At 28.3% G+C, this 22,054-nt stretch overlaps 2 protein-coding genes across 4 annotated transcripts in view; one reads left to right on the top strand and one right to left on the bottom strand.

Moving 5' to 3' along the window:
* Positions 1-12,054, top strand: part of Ssadh (succinic semialdehyde dehydrogenase) — a 37,929-nt gene extending 25,875 nt beyond the window's left edge. For both annotated transcript variants that reach the window (XM_014421715.3, XM_014421716.3), the window contains exons 7-10: positions 666-829; positions 2,429-2,587; positions 4,538-4,710; positions 5,790-12,054. In XM_014421715.3, the coding sequence (XP_014277201.1) occupies positions 666-829; positions 2,429-2,587; positions 4,538-4,710; positions 5,790-6,054 (761 nt within the window). In that variant the 3' untranslated portion in view covers positions 6,055-12,054. The remainder of the gene's footprint in view (positions 1-665; positions 830-2,428; positions 2,588-4,537; positions 4,711-5,789) is intronic.
* A 104-nt stretch (positions 12,055-12,158) lies between these two features.
* The window catches only part of Gat (GABA transporter), a 78,564-nt gene continuing 68,668 nt past the window's right edge, over positions 12,159-22,054 (bottom strand). For both annotated transcript variants that reach the window (XM_014421712.2, XM_014421711.2), the window contains 9 exons: positions 21,030-21,162; positions 20,827-20,961; positions 20,620-20,723; positions 20,412-20,536; positions 17,803-17,915; positions 14,782-14,913; positions 14,502-14,705; positions 14,229-14,396; positions 12,159-13,025 (listed from right to left, as the gene is read on the bottom strand). In XM_014421712.2, the coding sequence (XP_014277198.1) occupies positions 12,936-13,025; positions 14,229-14,396; positions 14,502-14,705; positions 14,782-14,913; positions 17,803-17,915; positions 20,412-20,536; positions 20,620-20,723; positions 20,827-20,961; positions 21,030-21,162 (1,204 nt within the window). In that variant the 3' untranslated portion in view covers positions 12,159-12,935. The remainder of the gene's footprint in view (positions 13,026-14,228; positions 14,397-14,501; positions 14,706-14,781; positions 14,914-17,802; positions 17,916-20,411; positions 20,537-20,619; positions 20,724-20,826; positions 20,962-21,029; positions 21,163-22,054) is intronic.

Here is a 22,054-nt window from a genome sequence, read left to right as displayed (position 1 = left end):
GCATGTTTAACCTCGCTTTATTTCTTTATTCCAGAGCTATATTACACTCTTTGTCAAACAATCCATTTCCGGGAACTGGTTCTTTCTTCCCTAGTACATCACTTGCACTTTTTATCACAATATTTTTCAAATTTATCTATCTATCATTTATTGTTGTATTATGTACAATGTCATACTCAGCTCTGGGATACTAAAATACACTACTGAATAAAAATGTTTTTAAACAATTTGTTAGCACTACATTTTGTGTTACTGGTAACATGAATTCTTAATGGAGAGAGATTTAACAAATAGAAGTGGTAGATCTTGTGTCAACAGGTCAGTCCTTGCAGTTTAATTTATTGTTATCTAGTATTGTTTGACTTTTTGATATGAGATGTACGATTAATATTTGTTTAGTCCGATTTTGGTATTTATGTTACATGGAAGCAGTCCTGCCAGTCTAAATTGTCAAAACATTATCTGTTTGTTTCTAACTGTACTTAAAATGATTAAAGCCTTTGATTTCATAATCTTTCAATAATAATAAATTATTTTATTACTATACATGTATTTGTGTGTTTGTATAAAATCCCTGCTTTTAGGTGTGGTATTTTAAGTGTGAAATTGAAATTCATTAGACTTTGTCCCAATTTATGAATTGTAAATTACAATTTTGCCTTTAGGTTCAACTGCTGTTGGTAAGCTGTTATACAAGCAGTGTTCTGGGAGTGTTAAAAGAATTGCCCTAGAATTGGGTGGCAATGCTCCCTTCATTGTATTCAAAAGCGCTGATATGACAAAAGCTGTGTCAGGTGCAATTGGTGCTAAGTTCAGGAACTGTGGACAGGTATTAATGATGTAAATTATTTTATTCTTGTATGTCTACTTTCAAAACTATAATTAATGTACTTTTGTGTTTCAGCTTATTCTTATATTTTTTGAAGTAGCTTTGTAAAGAATTATTAGTAAACATAAAGTCCATTAGACTTTACTGTAGTTTGCAGTGATCAGTGAATAAATAGTTCTGTCAGATCTCATGTATCAGTCTCTGATAATCAAAGTAGCAGTTTTGTTACTTTTCTTACTAGTGCCCTTCTGGAATATCTTAGCATAAAGAATCTGGCTTTTTCTTTAGTTATCCTCTTGATTTACCAGAGTTTATGTGAATTCTGCTCATAGATTCAGGTGGAATTTGAGAATTCACTGCCTGTCATTCTTAATGACTATGCACTCATTTAACGGTAGTAAAATGGTGTCACATTATGTTATAGTAAAGGAGTGTTTGTGTAACTTCACAGTCCTTAATAAATCATGATTGAGTTATGTAATGGCCACCTGGTTATCAATATTGAAGTAAATTAGTCTATTACACAACTCTCTAACAATTATGGCTTGAGAGCAATAGTTAATTACTTTGATCTAGTCAACTACCAATTCTAACAGTACTATTTACTCCCAGCCATTTATCTGTACCAGCTCTGTTACTGTCAATATTGGAATTAGTTATTTCTTTTTCCAACTGTACATACCTTAGGAAGTGGTAATTGGTCACAACTTTCACAGTTCTAATCTCAATTCTGGTAAAAATAGCCTGACCAGCACCCTTCATCAGCCTACATGTTGGGCTATGAATAGCTACCTTAATAAGTTCTTAATAAGTTAATTAATGTTTTAATAAATAATTTCTTACACACTACTTCAGTACACATGCCACAATGTTGTAATATAAATTTATCTGCAACAGCTTTTACCTGTACACGTTTAAGTCAAAGAGAGAACATGGACCATATCATGAGCTTCATTTTTTCTATTTCCATTTGCACTTTTAAATTTTTAATTTCCTGAAAGAGTCTTCATTAAGAATTCATCAAGCCTCTGGTCAGGATCTGCTGCTCTAAATGCGTAAATGAAAATTATAAAAAAATTGGAATCTGAATGTGGGTTTTCAAAATTAATATGCTGGTACTACCACCTGACCTTGCAGTATGCATTATAAACAATTGTTTGAGCCTGATTTTATAAGTGTGCCAGTGTTTGTAAATGTAGCAGTATATTTTTATACACCTAGTACCATTTAGCTTGAGCACCCTCCACACATTAGCTAACAGTACATAGTTGTGGAAGGAAGAGCTAGGATGTCCTAAACAGTAGGGCAGTAAAGTATGGCTAGTCTGAAGTGAAGGTATAAAACACCTGACTATCCCTCCATTTTTAGCTCTGTCTTCCTAAAATAACTTCGTAGTTTAATTGAATTAGGAATGAATAGCCTATTTATTCTACTTTTTGTTGAAATTGACTCCTGTAGGTTTTTAAATTGTAAATAATTTGAATTTTTTTCCCCTATACAATTAATAAAATTTCACTCTTTTGAGAAACATTTACATCACTAAATCAAAACATAAAATCTATTCATTTATTTACCATTTTAATATATATTTTATTTCAGACCTGTGTTAGCCCTAATAGATTTTTGATTGAAGATTCTGTGTTTGATGAATTTGTCAATGCTGTTACAAGATACATTAAAGAAAATATTACATTTGATTCAAAATCTACTGGAAAAATGCAGATCGGCCCTCTGATCAACAAAGCTCAGTTAAAAAAGGTATGTAACTTTTTTATATTATTCATTTAATATTTTCTTTTGTATTTCTTTCAATTCTGGACTCCCTATCTTACTACACAGTACACATTTCATGCTGAACAAACTAATGTAAATTAGAAGAGGGTATATGGTAAATTATAAGTAAATAAAAAAAAAGGCTTATTAAACCCAAAAGTTCAATGTCGATTCCACCAATCACTGTCTAAACATATCCCTACACTGGCTACAGTCAAAATCCTAATCCACAAGACCAGTATTTATTATCATAGTCCCTTCACCTTCATTTTGGGCTACTTCTCAGGTGTTGATTAGTTGTTCCAAGGCTTATTTTTTTAGGGATTCAATAATACATTCACATTGTGCATTTTACTCTACTAAAAATGAGATAATATAAATTAATGCAAAAATATAATGAATCTCTTATAAGTTTTAATTATACCATTTAAGAAGAAATCATAAGCGAAATACCTACCATGTCTAACAGATGTCTATAAATACAAATAGCTGTGATAAACAACAATAATGAAGTTTTGGGTGGGTGTGAGTGGACTGGTTGATTTTTAGATTTGAAATGCTAATGTAATGCTCCCACATAATCATTTCTCAGCTATAAATGCTCTTTTTCCTTGTTCCCTGTCTCTGTGGCTGGTTTTTATATGAAACTTTATTCATTCATGCAATCCGATTTCCCGGTTATAAAGCTCAAAATAAAGTTTTTCTTAAATATATTTTATATCTATAATGTTTTGTTTCATGAATATGAAACAGGTTAACTTGAAGTTTTAAATACAGTAATAGCAGAAAACAATGGTCTAATTTATTCCATAAACCTAATTCAAAGAAACGTGTCATTTGGACAAGATGTTTTCTTTCACACTCTAGAAAATAGTTCATGAAAATCTTATACTTTTACAGAAATAAAATGATATAATTAAAGAGTTAGATAAATGTAATTTGATTAAAAAAAATTAATAATCATGAACCCTATTCTTAACAAAGGGATATGGATGATACGATTACTTTGTTGAATATTCAAATTTTTCAAATATATTATAGAATCAATATTTGACCAACAATTGATAATTTGAGGTCTTATTTAATTGTTGGTGCCATTTTCGTAATAAAAAGCTCTTGTATGAATATTAAAAGTAAAAATTAAGTTAATGTTAATAGATATCCAATGAAGTCTGTCCAGAATAAAGTTAAGAAATAAGGTAAATTCATTGCTATGTTTGAATAGTCTTTGTCTTATTTTTTAGTAAGAAAAACACATTTTTTCTGTTGCTTATATTCTATAAAAGTGATCTAGTTCAAAAAGTGATGCTGAATTTCAGGTGACATCTTTTTATAAAATCTTTTAAAATGAAGCTATTTTAACTTTATTATAACCTCCCCCCCTACTACTGTTTCTTTCAAACAAAACAAAGAAAAAAACAAGGAAAACATTTCTTTTGATTTTTGTTCTCTGATTGTCAATCAGAGGGTTAATGATCTATAAAATATCAAAGGGCTAGAAAATGAATAAGAAGAGAAATGAAACTGAATTTGTCAACAGATGTTTCTTACATTAAAAAAAATATATTCTTCTGTACTTTTTTTTCATGCATAAGATGAAACATTAAAACCAATTAATCGACTAGAAAATCTTATTTTTAAAATAATGTAAACATAAAAAATCAGTAATGAAGATTTTGGTGCTTTTATTTGTTTTGTTTTTTTAGTTTTAATACTAAATAAATGTCAAAAGTTCATTTTAATGATTTTTTCCTAGGATTTCAAGTTTATAGCGTTCAGTTTCTGTGGGCCCCTAAATGGCATTTTAACAATGTTTTTATAGGTTACAAAGATGCAAATATCTTTTTTCTGTTCATTTTAAATTGTGGAGAGTATACTTTTGTTTATATATGTAGAAAAATCAATTTGTTGATGGTTTTGTATTTGTTATTATAGATAGACAACATTGTGCAAGATGCTATTAAAAAGGGAGCTAAAGTTCATATTGGTGGGAAAAGTGCACCTGACGTTGGTGAACTTTTCTATGAGCCCACAGTTTTGACTAATATTACTCCAGATATGATTTGTTACAATGAGGAAATTTTTGGACCTGTGATAAGTTGTACAAAGTAAGTTAAAATTGGATAAGATTATTTCTTATTTTTGATAATTACATAATATAAAAATATATTTTAACTTCAGGTGAAATCATTATCCAATGTCCAACCTTTTATTTTTGTAAATATAAATATTAAGTATGTATCCATCTGTATTTTAATTTTATATGAATTAAGTTTAAAATTGGAGGCATCAATATATTTAGAAACTCTTATTTTGTGTTCAAGTATTAAACTTAAATTAAAAAATAAATAAGTTTAACAATTTTACATTTCCTCAAAAACTGTTCTATATATATTTTTTATACTCATCATATCACTGTACAAACAAGTTGTCTTTAATGTAATCTAGATCTTTTCCTCATTGAAATAATCTGATTTTAAAGTATCTTTAATTTTTTTAATTTGAAATATTATACCACATCTCGTTATTAGAAGTAATGAACAATGGATAAATATAAAATATGAAAGAATCTGGTAGATCACTAAAGAAGAAAATAAATGTTTTCATGTCTCCATGTTTGTTAAGACAATAGTCAGATTTAACTTCCATTTATCTACATATCAAATATATTGTATGGAGAAGTATTGTTTTGTATTTGTAAAGAAATAGTTGTTCTGACATCTAGAAAGATTAATTTAATCTCAAAGTAAATTAACAGTAAGAGAAAACTATGTGATATGCGTCCCAGATTTTTTTATAGAAGTCATATAAGTATTTTGTGTGTCTCAATCCTGGCTTTATTTACTTATTTTATTTTATAGACTTATTCTAATTTCAAATATATTTTATGCTATCATCATCAGAAACTATACCAATTTCCTTGAATGCTAAGCTCAATTATTTATACTTTATATTAGCCAAAATTACAATTATTTATCATATTGAGCAAATAGCATCGGTCTTTTACTTGGAATGAAGATGTTCTGAGTCATTACTAAATTCTTATAATCTAGGACTAAGGTAGTAGAACTTGGTTTTATTGTGTTCAAAATAAGAAAGACATTTTACTCTTTTCTTATTTTTTAATTTATTCCTATAAATCTTAAAGTTGTCTTTATATTATTAATCCTATTTTACTTTTTATTAGGTTTTCGGATGAAAATGAGGCTATAAAAGTAGCTAATTCCACTAATTCAGGCTTAGCTGGATATTTCTACTCAAAAGATATTTCACAAATATTCCGAGTTTCAAAAAAGATTCAAGTTGGTATGGTTGGTATAAATGAAGGAATAATTTCTACTGCTGAAGCAGCATTTGGTGGTGTTAAAGAATCAGGTTTAGGCCGTGAAGGCTCACATCATGGAATTGAAGAATTTGTTAACATAAAATATTTATGTTTTGGTGATTTATAAATTTCGTTATTATATTTTCCTCAAAATTTTTATTATTATTGTTTTAGATTTATTTAACATATGTAATTTAATATAATTCAAATTACAGAAATTATATTAATTTAATCAATTTATACAGATTTTGTTATATTTATTTTTGTTATCATGATTACATGTATTAATTATATTCCTGTGATTCTCATAAATATTTATATTTTAGTACATTATCAAATTTATATTTATGCATAAAGTATTAAATAATGGATAATAGTTGAATAGGTATCTCTTTATTTGGAGCTGATATAAAATTTTTTTTTTTATTATTTTCATATGAGATATTTTATACATTATATACAATAACAGTGAAGCGTTTCACACTGACTAGGAAAGTTTGTCTTCTATAAGTATCTGCATGTCAGAGCAAAATAAAATAAAACTAAGAAGAGGAACTTTTCTCTCCAATCAAAATTCTTCTTGTGGTACTACAGACTAAAGTGGTGCTTGCCCTGCTTTAACATAGTGTGTGATAGGCTCTGTCCTTCACCTCCCGTATATTATCCAACATTTTCCATTGCACTTTTGGCCACCCCTTTCTTCCTACAATGAAGATATTCTCATGGTAAATCTTGTTTACATTTCTGTTCTCACTCATATGGTTGGTATGCCCACACTATCCTAACAAATTCATCCTTACTACAGTAGATAAGTGTAGATGCCTAAAAAATTGTATGCTCCATTTTTCATTCATGCTTCCATACATTTTTTGTAAAACTTTATTTTTAGTGCACTCTTCTCTGAGTTCATTGAAGGCCCCAGGTCTCAAGAGTGTCCTAATGTTCCAAGTAATCAGTCCATTTATTGATTTCAGGTGAGCTAGATCATTTTCTATGTCAGTCATAAAATCCACGGAATCTTTGTTGAGCTTTAGTAATAATAGGTTTTTTAATGTGGATGGGGTTGTCAGTGCCATGCCACAACCCCCCTTTTATTGGAGCTTGAGATAAGCTGCTGTAATTTCCATAAAGTGGCTCTCACAGGCAGAGTTTCTCCTCAAAATTAGGTTCAGAAATTATTTAAAAAAAAAGTTTTTGGTATTATTATTCCTAAACATTTTTTATTATATTTGAAAACTATTTTGATGAGTATTTCCCCCCTTCTTTAAATGTAAAACAATAAAACTGCTTGAATGAACAAGAAAAGGAAACCATTTTATCAATTGTTGTGGAAAATTACTTTACTATGTTTAAAATTTTCTTTTTGTAGTGTCTTGCTTTAAAATATACTTTTTATTTGAATTATAATATGTTTAAAAGTGAATAACTATTAACTAAATCACAATATTTCTTTAAATCATTAATTATTATTGGTCAACTGGAACAATCGAATATTCATCTGTTTTATTAGCATGGAAAATAGAAGGTAAAATACAAATAAGTCGTAATTAATATTTATGAAAAGTTTCACTGTATATGTTGTGTAAAATTGTTACAACCATCATTTAAGTGCTAGTAATTTAATGGAAACATTGCTTCCTGAATGTACTGTAATAAGTCTTCCATTGTGCCATATATATTTTTATAATAAAAATAAAATTGTATTTATTTACTTGTTATCTTACTAAAAAATACTAGTTGTATAAGAAATAATAATATTTATTAGTGATTGTGATGTTTTAAATTGTTATTGTTTTAAAAGGACACTTCTGGTAATATTGTTTTGTTTTATTGTTATGGTCTTATATAGTTATCAGTTAACTAGGAAAACAGCTTGACATCCATGATTAAAATACAGCTTTTTTTCTTTGTTTGTAATTTTAACTTTTAAAATTCTTTATAAATTTGTTGTTTCTAGAAGTATGAATAAAAATGTTTTGCTAAAATGATTTTCAAGAACATAAGAAATATTTTTTTATTTATTATTATTAAAGTTTAAAAAGGATATAAAATTAAGTTAATGCTTTTATCATGACAAAATATAATTTAAATTTCTCCACGGCTTTGCTTTCACAAAAATTTGATTTATTCCATTGCTTATTTATTAGAATAAATTTTTATCTGACTAATTTTTTTATCCAATAAAAATATTTTAATTTTAAACAATGTGTGAACTTAGTTGAAAATAACGGTTATTACAAATCTAATTTCAAATCACACTCTATGGAACTAACACCATTTGTAATAAATAAATTAAACAAAGAAATTTTTAAAATAAATTTTAAATGATTTATGAATATTTTAAAAAAATAACTCTTAGTAAGGATTTTAATTAAATAGCACCTTTATATTGTTTTTAACATTGGTTAAATAAACATTAATAGATAGTCTTTTACTGAATTTTAATCATGGTATGAGATACGATTTAGTCTAGATGAAAATTTTAAACAAGATGTATATTTATTGTTTTGTTCTTATAATTACTCTCAATTATTGTTATATTTATTGTTATATTTCAGTTTTGTGTTTTTATGTTACTATTAAAAAGAATGGTATGTTTAATATCAATTTTACATTTTATATTCAACTAAATTACCCTTAGAATGTCTTCCATTTGTATATCAGCTCAAAAGTATCCTAAACCCTTATATGCAGGACTATTTAGTAGGATTTATTACAATTTTAGACTTAATGTTTTATATTTTATTCACTATTATTAGTTTATCTAGCTTATTAAAGCTATAATATAAATTGTATATAATTAATTAATTATAGTGAGTTATAATTATAATTATAAACCTTTATTTCCACATTAAAGGTTATAAAACAAAATGTGCTGTAATTATTGATTTCTTAGAATTTTCATATATGAATACTAGTAGTATTCAACTAATATGATAACTATGACACTTTTTTTTCTTGAACTATCTTATGGTTAATGTGGTAGTCAATAAAAAAGAAAATTAGAAAAAAGAAATATTTAAAAAGTATATATTTTTTTTATTGTAATTTTCCTGTGCATATTTAGTTCCCATATAGGAACTAAGTAGCTTCAAATAAAATAATTATTTAATCATTTTAATCGTAAAAACAAGATCATTAACTTTTATTTATAATTTTATATTCATGAATCATTTTTTTGATATGAACCTAAAAATCATTGGTAAATAGAGTTTATAAATATATTTCATTATAAGAATGAAAATTGAATAAACTTACAAATATAAATACCAGAAAAGTTTAACTTTTTTTGTGATAATTATGAAAACATGATTGTGAGGTATTGTTTAAAAATTAGCAATTAAATTTTACAGAGTAATTCTTTTTTAAGAATTGAAAACAAACTTTAGTGTGGCATATACAAGTTGTTTTAAGCCAAAAATTTTTATGAGACTGAATATATCTTGTTGTAATACTAATTGAGGCATTCCAGCATAAAACATGGTAGCTGAAATTTTTCATGACTAGAAGTTTTTAACAGCATCGGCCTTTTTAAGGCTGATTTCATAAATTTCTATTTATTCTATCTATTTCATAAATTTCTATTTAGGAAATCTTTTCTTAAGACAATAATGTCGATATTAAGTTATGGTAAGTGACAACTGGTTGAAGGTAAAATATTATAATTAATAAACAATTCAACATTTTTAATTTTTGCAGTTACCAGTTTTTATGACCAAATGCCTCAACTGATAGAAATGTTACCTTTTAAATTGTTTATTATTTCCATAATTGTTTATTTTAAAGATATGTGTACAAAAAATACTTATCATTATAATAAAGCTAGTCATGCAGATGGTGTTTTTTAATGTCACAGTTAAAATAATAACATTTGTAAATAAGGAAAATGGTTTTAGTTTATATCAATATTAGCAATGGTAAACTTGACTGTGGTGGTACATGAAATTATTATTAATTGGAGATCAGTCAAGGGCAATAAATAATTAAAAAATTATAAAATAATAAAAAAGTATTGGGTCATAAAATAAGTTCATAGCGTTTTTTTACTGATGATTTCAATAAAAACTTCAGATTCTTGTAAATATTTTTAATCAATTATATATGACCCATTTTGATCTATTACCTGTTGGCATCTTTCAAGTAATTTTTGAATTCCATCCTCCCAGAACATCTCAGATTTTTGCACAATGAACTCTATGTGCTGTATGCAGGCCTCGAGCAAATTAAAGTATTTCTCATTAAGAGAGTTTTGAAGGGCCTGAAATAAGTGAAAATTTGTTGGGGCAAATTTGGTGAACAGGGTGGGTGGGGATCATATCCCAGCCAAACTCCAATAATTTCTGCTGGGTTTGCAAAGACACGTGAGGACAGGCTTTATCATGATGGAAAACTATGCCTTTGTGATTATGAGACACAAATGATTTGAGACTCTTGCATAAGATAAGCATGTTAAGCATTTCTGCGATATCCCATGTTGTAGAGCGAGGGTTGTCTGTGACCAATGTTTGAATTTGGTCATCATCAACAGTTGAAGGATGACCTGAGCGCTTTGTGTCTTCCAAGTCAAAATTTCCGGTTCTGAACCGAGCAAACCACTTATGGACAGTGCTTTTTCCTAAGGCATCATCGCCATACTCACTATAAATTTTGTTAACCATCTATGCAGCGAATTTTCCTTTTTTGGAAATAAAAAATCATTAAATGATGAAACTGAATTTTTTTCTCTTCCATTTTGAGCAAGTAAAGTACCACTTAAAGATAAGGAATCTCTGTTGAAACTGATGAATAGAAACACCTTAAATAATCATTTTTTAGATTATGTAAAAATTATTGACCAAGTAAACATGATTTTATAAACACAGAGAGGATTAAATTGAAATATTTAAAAACGCTAGAAACTCATTTTACAATCCAATACATACAATTTTTTTTAGTTACCATATCGGTCAGAAAGTTCCTGGACTAACTACTTAAAAAAACTTATTCTTTAGTGGGAAGTAATTAGAAGCCCAAGTCATGCAGATATGACATTGTAAATGTTAACGCGTGACATAGTGCCCTTTCTTCCTGAAAAAAGTGTTCTGAGTCATCAACAAATTGTTTTTGTTCCACTGTGAGGAAATATGGTACCTATTTGGTTAATAGTTTTTTCATACCAAAATGCTCAAGTAAAATGATTTATACAAAGTACTGTATATATGTTCATATAGGCCCATTTTAACTCAATATAACACTAAAAATGGTCGTTTTCAATGGAGCAGACTCCTTATAGCACTTTTCAAGCCTCTGGGAAGCTAAAAAAAATGTTTGCACATCATAAACCATGTTTAATCTGGAATTAAAATTCTGTTTCGGCCATTGTTTTGAAAGTTTCAGGAGTAGCATCACTAAAATTTCAATAACTCTATATGTAAAGGTCTAAATTTCATGAGACTTTGACCAGTATCTTTTAAATATTATTACTAGCCAGCACATATAAGAAGTTTTTATTTGTGGATTAGCCCTGGGACTTTTTAATCTATAGATTAGATTAGCCATTGTTTCAGCTAAAATTTGTCGGCCATCTACAGGACTACAAATCTATTGGTATGTAATTTTAAGGATTACAACATACATATGAAACAATAATGATAATAAACTGAAATAAAAAAAAAAAATTATAATATATGCTGTTGAAAATAATTCAAAAATATAAAAATAAATATAGATAAATCATAATAATAATGACTTCTTAGTGTAATAATTATTGTCTAGTTTCATCTATATTTATTTTCAGTACTTATCAACCAATCCAATAACTTTTTAAATATTATTATTTTGTTTTTATCTTTTAATTGTTTATAATTGTTGCAGTCTCGTACACAATCCTACATTTAGTTCCTTATATTATATTATTCATTATTTATTGTTCCAAGACTGATCCTCTACTAAATATTGTATTTATATTAACATTAGTTTGGTATCTAAATATTAGAGTATTATGATCAACTTTACTAAAAAACATTATGCATTGTTGCAAGCTCCTCAAAAGGTTAGTTTTTTTTTAATGCTAGCTGTTTACCTTGTGTATCTTTTTTTATTTGTGTATTTTATTTCTTTTTTAGAATATATTATTTCTTTATAGTTATTTATTTAATTCTATTTACTTTATTTTAAACCCTGATGCTTATAACAGATCTATAATTTTTGGTTGTTATTTATCCTATGGGAATGTATAGTTGAAAGATGATATATAAGAAAAGAGAAAAACAACACTTTATTTCACAATAACAATACACTTCTTAATTTACTAAATCCATCACAAAATTAAAAAAAAAAAATCTTCGAAAACATTATTTATGGTTCTCTCTTTTGTGAGCTCAAGCCTATTTGTGGTCACAAAAATAACCATTACATACTAAAGTGAACACAGTCCATTTCTAATGCATTAATATTACTAGAGATCGTAAAATAGGATGTCATGTAGAATTTTGTATATATATATATATATGTATGATCAATATCAAATAATATACAATCTATACAAAATCTGTCATGATTCTTAAAATGTTATCTTTGGAAGTATTTACAAACATTATTGAAACTTACAAACTATGTTTTAAAACAAACATCAGTAATAAAAAGAAATCTTACTAGTTAAAACACCAACATCCATTTGAAGGGATACAATAATTGTTTCTTTCACAATTCAACTTTAGATCAACTATTGAAATTTTTAGTTCATCTTTTAGAAAAAATGATATGATTAATTAAGGATACATCTACTATATCAACACTAAAAGCTCCATTCTGTCAATAGATCTTTTACAGTACATATGCTATTTTGTTTTTTGTTTTATTATATTTTTTTTATCAAATTCTTATATATTTTATGGCCTGCAAATTAATTAGAAGTACATAATTATATGTCCTTTTCCTTCATTCTAGCATCATCTTTATTACAGTACATTAAAAAGCAATCTAATAGATTCATTTAACATTTGAATCTGATTTATTTTGTTCTCACTATCATAATGAGCTGACATCTTTCGTGACTTGTTTCATTTTCCTTCTCAAAGCTGGTATATCATCTTCAATACGAACTAACATCCGCATCCTCTGCATAATAAGAATAAATTAATATGTTTTATTCATGGAATATATGACTTGAAAAACTGACGAATTCAACTTCTATATACTTTAGTAATACCTATTTCTACTAAACTATCATACCTATTTTAAGATTGAGCACTTTGTCAAACATTTTATGGTTTAACTGTCTCACAGAATGACAAAAATATTCAAAAGTCAGTGGTGTACCTTGAACACCTGGGACCCTGTTTGGATTTTTTTTTTAGAACCTCCCAACATAAAAAACAATACAAAAAACCTTAATCCACAAAGAATTCATCTCTTTAATTATGAAGTCTATGGCATTATAAGTTTTATTTTATCCATGGTATTTATTTCCAAGAAATATATTGCCCAAAAATAAAGTGATCTTACATATTTTCTATAAACATATACTGTTATAACCAGGAATCCAAATTATTGGGTTGAAAAATATTATCTCAACAACCTGCAAGTTCCTATACATGTGAAAAGTAACATATGTGGTGGTTGAAAGAATGTTTTTAACAATTATATTTTTTTTCCTGAAGAGAGGTGTTCCAGAGTAGTGTCCTACATTAACTGGAGCCCTGTTTATAACAGTATAAATACTAAAATAATAATAAGTAAATACGTAATATATAATAAATAAGAAAAAAAAAACTTTTTTGGTTTAGTTCTTTCAATATTTTAAAGTGATGTAGATTATTATTACAATATATGTATAAATAAATAGCACTATTTCTCTAAACTATATTAGAAATATATTATGATGTTATGTAATAGTTGACTTAGTGTTACTTATATGTGTTTGAGTTGTAACTGAGAGGAGCAGGATTTCATATAATTTTTTTTTAAAATCCTTAATGTGCATGATGGAATTGATTTGTAATGCAGTGAAAAGTCAATATATTCACCAAAGAAGAAAAGAAAACACATATGGCAATTATTAATAGTTTTAAATTTTAATTTTTACTGACTAAATATTAATAAAAACTACTATTTGTTTTTGTGACAGACTTATTTCAACTATATTTGGTACCTATGACAAGAATATATAATATAAGATCTTAATCATTGAGTTCAAGAAGAATTGTTACCCTTTTTCATTTGCTTAAGAGGACAGAAGGGAATTTTCTTTTCAGATATTTTATTAATGCTTATTGTGACTCAATATCATGAGCTCGCAAGTTTAAACACGTTTGTACGTACCGTGTTAAAATCACCAGGAGTGTTCATCCAGGAATATATCATATAGCCAGGTATGCATAACATCGATGACAAAGCAGTCAACCATCCGAGGCCGTGACTCCACCAAGGGTATTCATAATCCAAGTATTTGATTGGTGTCCATTGAACCAAATTGAAAACGAATGTTCCCTGAAGTCATAAGTAATTACTATGTATATGCTATTGGTACCATCAATAGTATATCATTGAATTTTGATTTTGAAGTGTGTACGTATTGTTGAGGAGATATCTTACCACGCATATTACAGGAGTTGCAAAGACCCAGCAAAATTTCCAACCCGACCAGGGATAGTAACCAATCATCTCTTTGATTCCATCATAAAAACGATTTACTCCAAAAGCCCAAGATATAGCAATGCATTCAAAGAATATTAAAAATAACAAGCAAAACCCGCTGACTGCGTATGAATCTAAGATCTGGAATACATACATTCCTCCCTGAAAACAAAATTAACAACATTGAAGACTTTCTTAATCCAATGGAATATTATCAATAGTTTATAAAAGATTTTACCTGAGAAATACATGAAAAGCCGACAAGATAGGATAAAATACAAACGATTCCAATGAAGATCTCTTTCCTCTTCCGCAGCAGTTGCGGCCACTCATCAACCATTGCTGTTATAAATCCTTCCATTGTACAGAACTGCAGAATGTAATTAATATTTATAGTTATTAAAATTTAAAGTGCATAAGAAAATTAAAAATTATGTCTTTTGCCAAAGCTGTTGGCTGAAACCGATTTTGTTATAATAGCTTTTAATAATTAGTTCGGAAGTAGAGGGGACATCCCTCTTGCAACAAGTAATTTTTTGGGAGGGCCGGGTGTTGAAAAGAACCAGTTTTAAAGCACGATGTAAGCAACTCATTGGGAATCCATCATTTATTAATATAATGGTAAGGTCTAATGACCTTAGTTCAGTATTTTTTTTAACAGTGATATGTTTGGACCTGAACTTGTTTTTCAAACTGAACGATTTTCGATTTCAAATCAACAGACATAATTTGCAATTTATGTCACGCTGGCGAAGTGGAGCGTGGAGTGAATAAGATTAGCAGTCCTGTGCTAAGATTCATAGACAAAAATGTACAAGGCAACAAATAATGGAATTTATTTAATTTTTTCATCATTATAATAATCATTTTAACCCGTTTACCGCTTGCGCAGTGTGGGACTATAACTTTTAGAGTCTGGACCAGATGTCTCGTGGTTGGACCGTCTCCCTTCTCCTCCAGTCCATATCCCACCTCCTTAACACTCTTCTCCCAAATGCGCATCTTCCTCTTGGACTTTTTTTCTCTTCGCGAGTCTCATACGTCTTCCTGGCAGTTCTTTCCTGGTTCATCCGAAAGAAGTGTCCGAACCACCTTAGCTTGTGCCCCTCTAGAATGCTCTCATCCGGTTTGACTCCGAGGTTAGTCTGTATGGTACTGTTCCGTACTTTATCTTGTCATGTATTTCCTCCCACCTTACTATGGTAACACATTTCCATGGATTGGATCTGGCTCTTATGTTTCAAGGTGAAGATCCACGAATCGGAAGAGTAGGAAAGAATAGGGAGGAACGTCGATTTGTAGATCATTATTTTAATTTTTCTAGTCACCTCCCTTTTACCTAGGAAATCCATTCGAAGCAAACTACATACTCTTCCAGCAGCACCGATTCTTTGAGAAAATTATTTACTTTTTTTACAGTGATAATTGTGCTGATCAGAAAAATAATAAATTTATGATAAACCAACATCAGTAGGCGATATTTTAAATAAATTTTACATCGATGTGTATTATTATAAAAATTCATATTTAGAGCACAAATATAAAGAAATAAAGTCAAGTATTACTATAACTTGACTATATACTATCAATGAAAATATAACTTGGTTAGATCAAAGATATTTTTTTCTTAAAAACTGGCAAATCTTGAAAAATGGACTGTATAAACGTGTAGGGTGCTTGCACAATTCATTAAAAACTTGAGTTCTGAAAGACATAAATTTCAAATATTAAATATATCCATCGGTCAACTCAATTCGATTTATTTAAGAGCCATTACATCCTGTCATTATGTAAGTTCAACAAGGTTGAAGAGCAATAAAATATGTTTTTACAGTTTATGTAAGTAAGTACGTATACTTTTTAGCTACGGAGAGATAAAATGAACTGAGTCAATAAGAAAATACTATTTATAGGAATTTCAAGTTGTCTGTATGAATTTTAAATTTATAAATGTTTTTTTGGGAATAGAAGGAACCTATTGTTATAAAAACTAGTGTTGATGAAACTGAAGGATGCTGTAAATAATTGATTAAAAATTTTTCATCCCATTGACTGTTGTGTTCATTAGTAGCAGTTATCGACTACTATTTAATTTTAAAATAGCATAAATAAATTTTTTTTTTCTATGTTGGAAATATGGCTTGTAATTTGAGTGTTGATCTATTAAACTAGAACAACTAAGAGTTGTCTAATTCATTAGCAGCTAGAGAAATAATATGCTAACTGTTAAGAAACTTTGAATAGGTTTGAAAAAAAGTCCAACTTAATCCATATGTTAAAATACCATCTATTATCGATTATTTTTCTCAAGTCAATGGATAACCTAATTATTTTGAGGAACTAGTTCTCGAGTTTGACCCAATTTAAAAATAATTAAGAATAGCATAGAAATTCTGAAAAAAATTTCCAATAACGGATAAATTAAATTAATTTTTTTATAGTAACTATTAAACAATTTATTAAAAAAAATATTGTTCAAAAATAATTTTCTTTAATTCGCGAATAAACAATAATGAATTATAGAATTTCATTGGAAAATAAATGCCTATTTTACTTGGGATAGATTTGTTTTTTAAAATTTTTTGTTTAAGAATAACTTTTAATCGATATGTACACACACATACACCACAGTGCGTCGTGATTATTTAATACACACTGATTTAGGTTTATTACTTGAAAAAAATCTCCTTTCTAATGAAATATACTGATTTTAAGTACATTTATACGATGTAAATTATACGAAAGTAAGTAATTATCAAGTAAAATACATATACATTATAAAGGGCAATACATGATTATCTTAAATTTCAATCTAAACTTGAGTGATTACTGAGGAATAAACTGGAAAGTATTGTTTATTCTAAATAAACTTATACGATTATTATTCATTTTAAAATAAATAAGACTTTATTCTAAACAAAAAATAAGTATTTTGAAGAGAGATCGACAAAAACTCATGGTTCGATGAGCGTCCAAACTTTAAATCTTCTAAGATCTCATGGTATGAATGTGTTCTATTAACATTGTCTGTAATTATATGACAGAATGTAATATTAAACAATATAAAAAAAATCTTCAATCCTACAGTTTAATTTTACTTTATGGTCTAATAACCTTTTCATTTTAAGAAATAATATATTCATTACTGATTTTTAAGCACAATGAAAGTGGTAATAAATGTTATATTGTTTCATTCCAACAGCAGTGTCAATGAGACAACTCATATCGCTCATCTTTATAATAAAATGAACTCAATAACCTGACTGTCCAAACCGATGAAGAGCAGCATGATGAAAAATAGGCATGACCACAATGGAGCACCGGGTAACTGCAATACAGCAGACGGATATGCCAAAAATGCTAGTCCTGGTCCTGGAATTAATTTTTTATTTTAAAATATGGATTATACTTATTTTATTCTATTTTTTTTTAATACTATTTTTTATATATTGATAGATATTACAATCTGCCAGACAGTTGTGGGCAATAGGTAATAGTGATAAATGATCTCGTACATACTAAAATAAAATAAATTAAATAAATGAATAAAAAATTCTTAAAATATATACAAACAGAAGAATAAACAAAATGAACATAATCAAAATATCTGTATGAAAAACAAATAAATAACATAACATAATGATAAAATAATATAGTCTCTAGTCACATTTACACACAATATTTACACAATCGACCTGAGGATCCCTGAGCTCACTCTATCCCCCACGTGTGAGGGGTAGAGCAGAGCTCAAAAGATCCCAGTGCATCCCTCTCGCCGCATCACTGGTAATGAGCCAATGGAGGCTGAGCAAGTGCGCTATTATACTTAAGAAACTTAACTCATATTTTAAATATAAAACAATTCAAAATTTTCAGAAGATATAATGTTCAAGATATGGAAAAAAGATTCACATTGTAGCCTGGATCCAGTTTCAGTTAACTGAAACAACAGTTAAGTAAAAACTTATTATTAAAAAAACCGTTCGGAGAATGCAATAATGTAAATTATATTTTTTTTATACTTCCATGATTAACTCTATCCTAATAATAAATTATAAAGAAAATAGTCAGGGTTGCAGTCAAAGAAGAAACAAAAATAGTCGACAACTATTTATTTTCTGACGTTTCAGAAACTTCAAGAAGTCTCTAAAGCTATCAACTTAAACAGCCCCAATGAAGCTCTACATAGTGGAGTTTCGGAAATTAAGTAGTAGTATGTAATATCCTAATAATAATTACATTGTGCCATAGACTATACCCACATTTTTAACTACTGCTTATTGAGCAAGTACAGTTTATTTATGGTGAACAAATAAGTTTATTGATATTCCAAATAAATCAATGTAATTACTATCCTGTACTAATTTAAAACTATAAAAAGGTTTCTATACTGTTATCTTCCGGTAATAAAACCCCTGAAGCTTGATTTAAAAATGTTAGCTGATGGAAAATTATAACAGTCAAGTTGGGATAAAATTAAAGATCAGATCAGCTACGTCTCGTATCTTTATATATATATATTTGGATTAGTAATCCTGAATCGTGATTCCTTGAATTCCACCCTAATACACGTGATGGAAAACTGAAGATCTGGGACAACAGCATACCATACGCTAGATTGAAAGATAGTATAGAATCTACATTGAAGTTTCTTTTTGGAACAGCAGATTTGGACAGATGAACTCACAGTAATACTACAAGTCCTTCAATGCTCTTTTATAGTAAACTTCGCTCTTTCAGGAGAGAAATATCTCTCACATGTCCTTCCATTGTTATTAGTTCATTTATTACATACAATAATAATAATATTCTTTATTTATTCTGGGACTAGTCCCTTTAGAATAATGTTATTGGTGTCGATAAGAGGCAGCAGTGCCTTATAGTATAATAAGAATTAAAAAAATAAAAAAGGCACATAAATCATTTTTGACTAACTTCTAATAATATAAATGAAAAAGAATCAAACACAGATGAACAAAAAAATAATTAATAAAAAGGAACAAGATTGCTTATGTACATATTTATTTATTATATGTAAGTATAAAAGAAAATGGAAAACATCAAAAGAAGAAAAATAATTAAAAAATAATAAATAAATAAGAAGGAAAAAAAAATCCTCTAACTAATCATAAATATTAAGGTATATTCTAATAATAATAAAAGAAAAAAAATTGTATGTATATACATAGATGTCTACAGAATTAAGAATTATCAGAATTATTTTGTTTATTATTCTTTTATTTTATTTATTTATTTTTTCATGCACATAGTTTGATTATGTTTGTAATTTTCTTTATCATTATGTTAGTAATAAAATTTAGAGGGATTTTATTTATTTTTATGTATCTTTTCTTTTCATTTATTTGTTTATTTTTTTATTTTTCATTCTTATTTTATTTTAGTAAGAATGTGATCGTTCATCACTATTATCTATTGCCCACAACGGTGTGGCAGATTGTAATATCTATCAATAAATAAAGTTTGAAATAAAAAGAAAAAAGATGTCTACAGATTCTATATAGATATTAAAAACATCCATTTCAATCAATTTTTATTTTTTTTAAAGCTTTTAATTGTTATTCTTCGGAAATTAGATGGACAGTAGGTGATTAAAGATTTGAAAGTTTGAAGGGTATTAGAGCAACGAATGAAGGAGGGGATAGTATTCCTTAGGGAAGAGGAACTGATAAGGAAAGATCTACCAAAGGCTGTGGTTCGATGAGAAGTTACATATATGTCTGAAGGCCGTGAACGGTATTGTACAAAGGATTTAAATTGAAGTTGTAGGATGGACGGCGGGATTGGATAGCTACCATTATTTATATTTCTTAATAAAATTTGCAAAGTGAATAAAATGAATACTGATACCTGAAGCAGCTACTTCACCAACAGGTTTCTGTTGTTCATGCGCCATGAAACCGACAACTGAGAATATTACAAATCCCGCGAACATGCTTGTCCCTGAATTGACGCAGCACACAATCAGCGCGTCTCTGTGAAAAAGTGGTTCATTATCATGAGTGGTAATTAATAATAAATTTAAATAACGTGAAATATTCATGATTTTTTAGCTTACTTGTAAACATTATTGGTGAATTTGTTGTAACTTCCAAGCGCCACTAATGTACCGAGTCCAAGACCGTAGGAGAAAAATATTTGCGTAACAGCGTCTATCCATACCTATCAATAACTCGTGTTACTTCGCTTCACGTAAAATTGCATTGAAATCAAGTTACATCAAGTTATATCTACTCATCATGCAGTTTGAACATGGTCACTTTACCTGTGAATCCCCTAGTTTTGAAAGATTAGGACTAATATAAAAATATATTCCTTCAGCTGCTCCAGGAAGAGTAATGCCACGAATTAGTAGGACGGTCAACAGGAAGTAAGGGAACAGTGCAGTGAAATAAACGACCTAAAATAAACATTCATTAAACTAATATCTACTTTTTAAAATTGTATCATTAATGTGAGGATTACTACCTTTCCAGTCCATTTGACACCTTTCCAGATACAAAAGTAGCACATTACCCAAACTAATAGCAATGTACCGGCTAGTTCCCACCGAATAGCTCCCATGTACTGCACTCCAGCTGAGATTTGTAGAACCCTTCGCCTAGAAAGTGAAATTTGCTTAAAGGTAAAACAACATACTAAAAATAAAATAAAATATTCATCACTATCAAATTAGGTTATGAATGAATGAAATGTATTTATTTATAAAAAATACAAAAACTTGATCCTATTTAAACATTTTAGAAAACATAGACATTGGAAAACACAACAACTCATAAATAAGAAAACTTAAAAAAAAAAAAAAGTTATATGATAAAAAAAAATCAATCAGTCAGTAATTTAAAGCTAAAATATGGTATTAATATTAAAAGAAACAAGACACAAATATCAAATTCTGGTACGGCACTGATCCGTCACATGTTAACCAACTCTTTCCAGTGTAGCCCATCGTACATTGTTGCCGAGAGGTCTCCAATTAGAGCATTTTAATAAACTGAATAATTGTTCCAGAAAGCAGGTCCACTGCCCAAAATATTTTATTCTAATTTCATCATACTTGTGACAGGTTTCCAAAGTGCGAATGGTATCTTCCTTTCTTTTAAAAAATGTTTACTGATGTTTTCAAGTGTTCCGGAGTTCGGATGCAAAGTCAGAAATAATCAAGTAAATACAGATACATGTATTTCTAATATACTAAACTGTTTTTTCAACAAGGTGAATTAAAGGATAAGAAATTGAATTTCAAATGCTTGTTAAGATTGTTGTTTCTTGACCAACGTTCATTCGAGAAAGGGAAATAAGGCCAGTATCACGCCCATGCACCAGGTTTCCTGCTTCTCCAAAATCATTGAAGGGTGAGGTACTCACTTTACAGTGGCACAGAATGTCGAAGAAGTGTTTTTCGAACACGAAGTCAAATACCGATTGACGAAAATATATTTTCTGCTATAAAATCCCACTTATTAGTTAAATCAAAGAAAATATATTCTGTT

The sequence above is a fragment of the Halyomorpha halys genome, unplaced genomic scaffold (assembly GCF_000696795.3).
Source record: "Halyomorpha halys isolate HHAL.00 unplaced genomic scaffold, Hhal_1.1 Scaffold337.1, whole genome shotgun sequence".
Taxonomy (NCBI): domain Eukaryota; kingdom Metazoa; phylum Arthropoda; class Insecta; order Hemiptera; family Pentatomidae; genus Halyomorpha; species Halyomorpha halys.
Note: the sequence above shows the minus strand (reverse complement) of the source record. Positions and strands in the feature narration are given on the sequence as shown.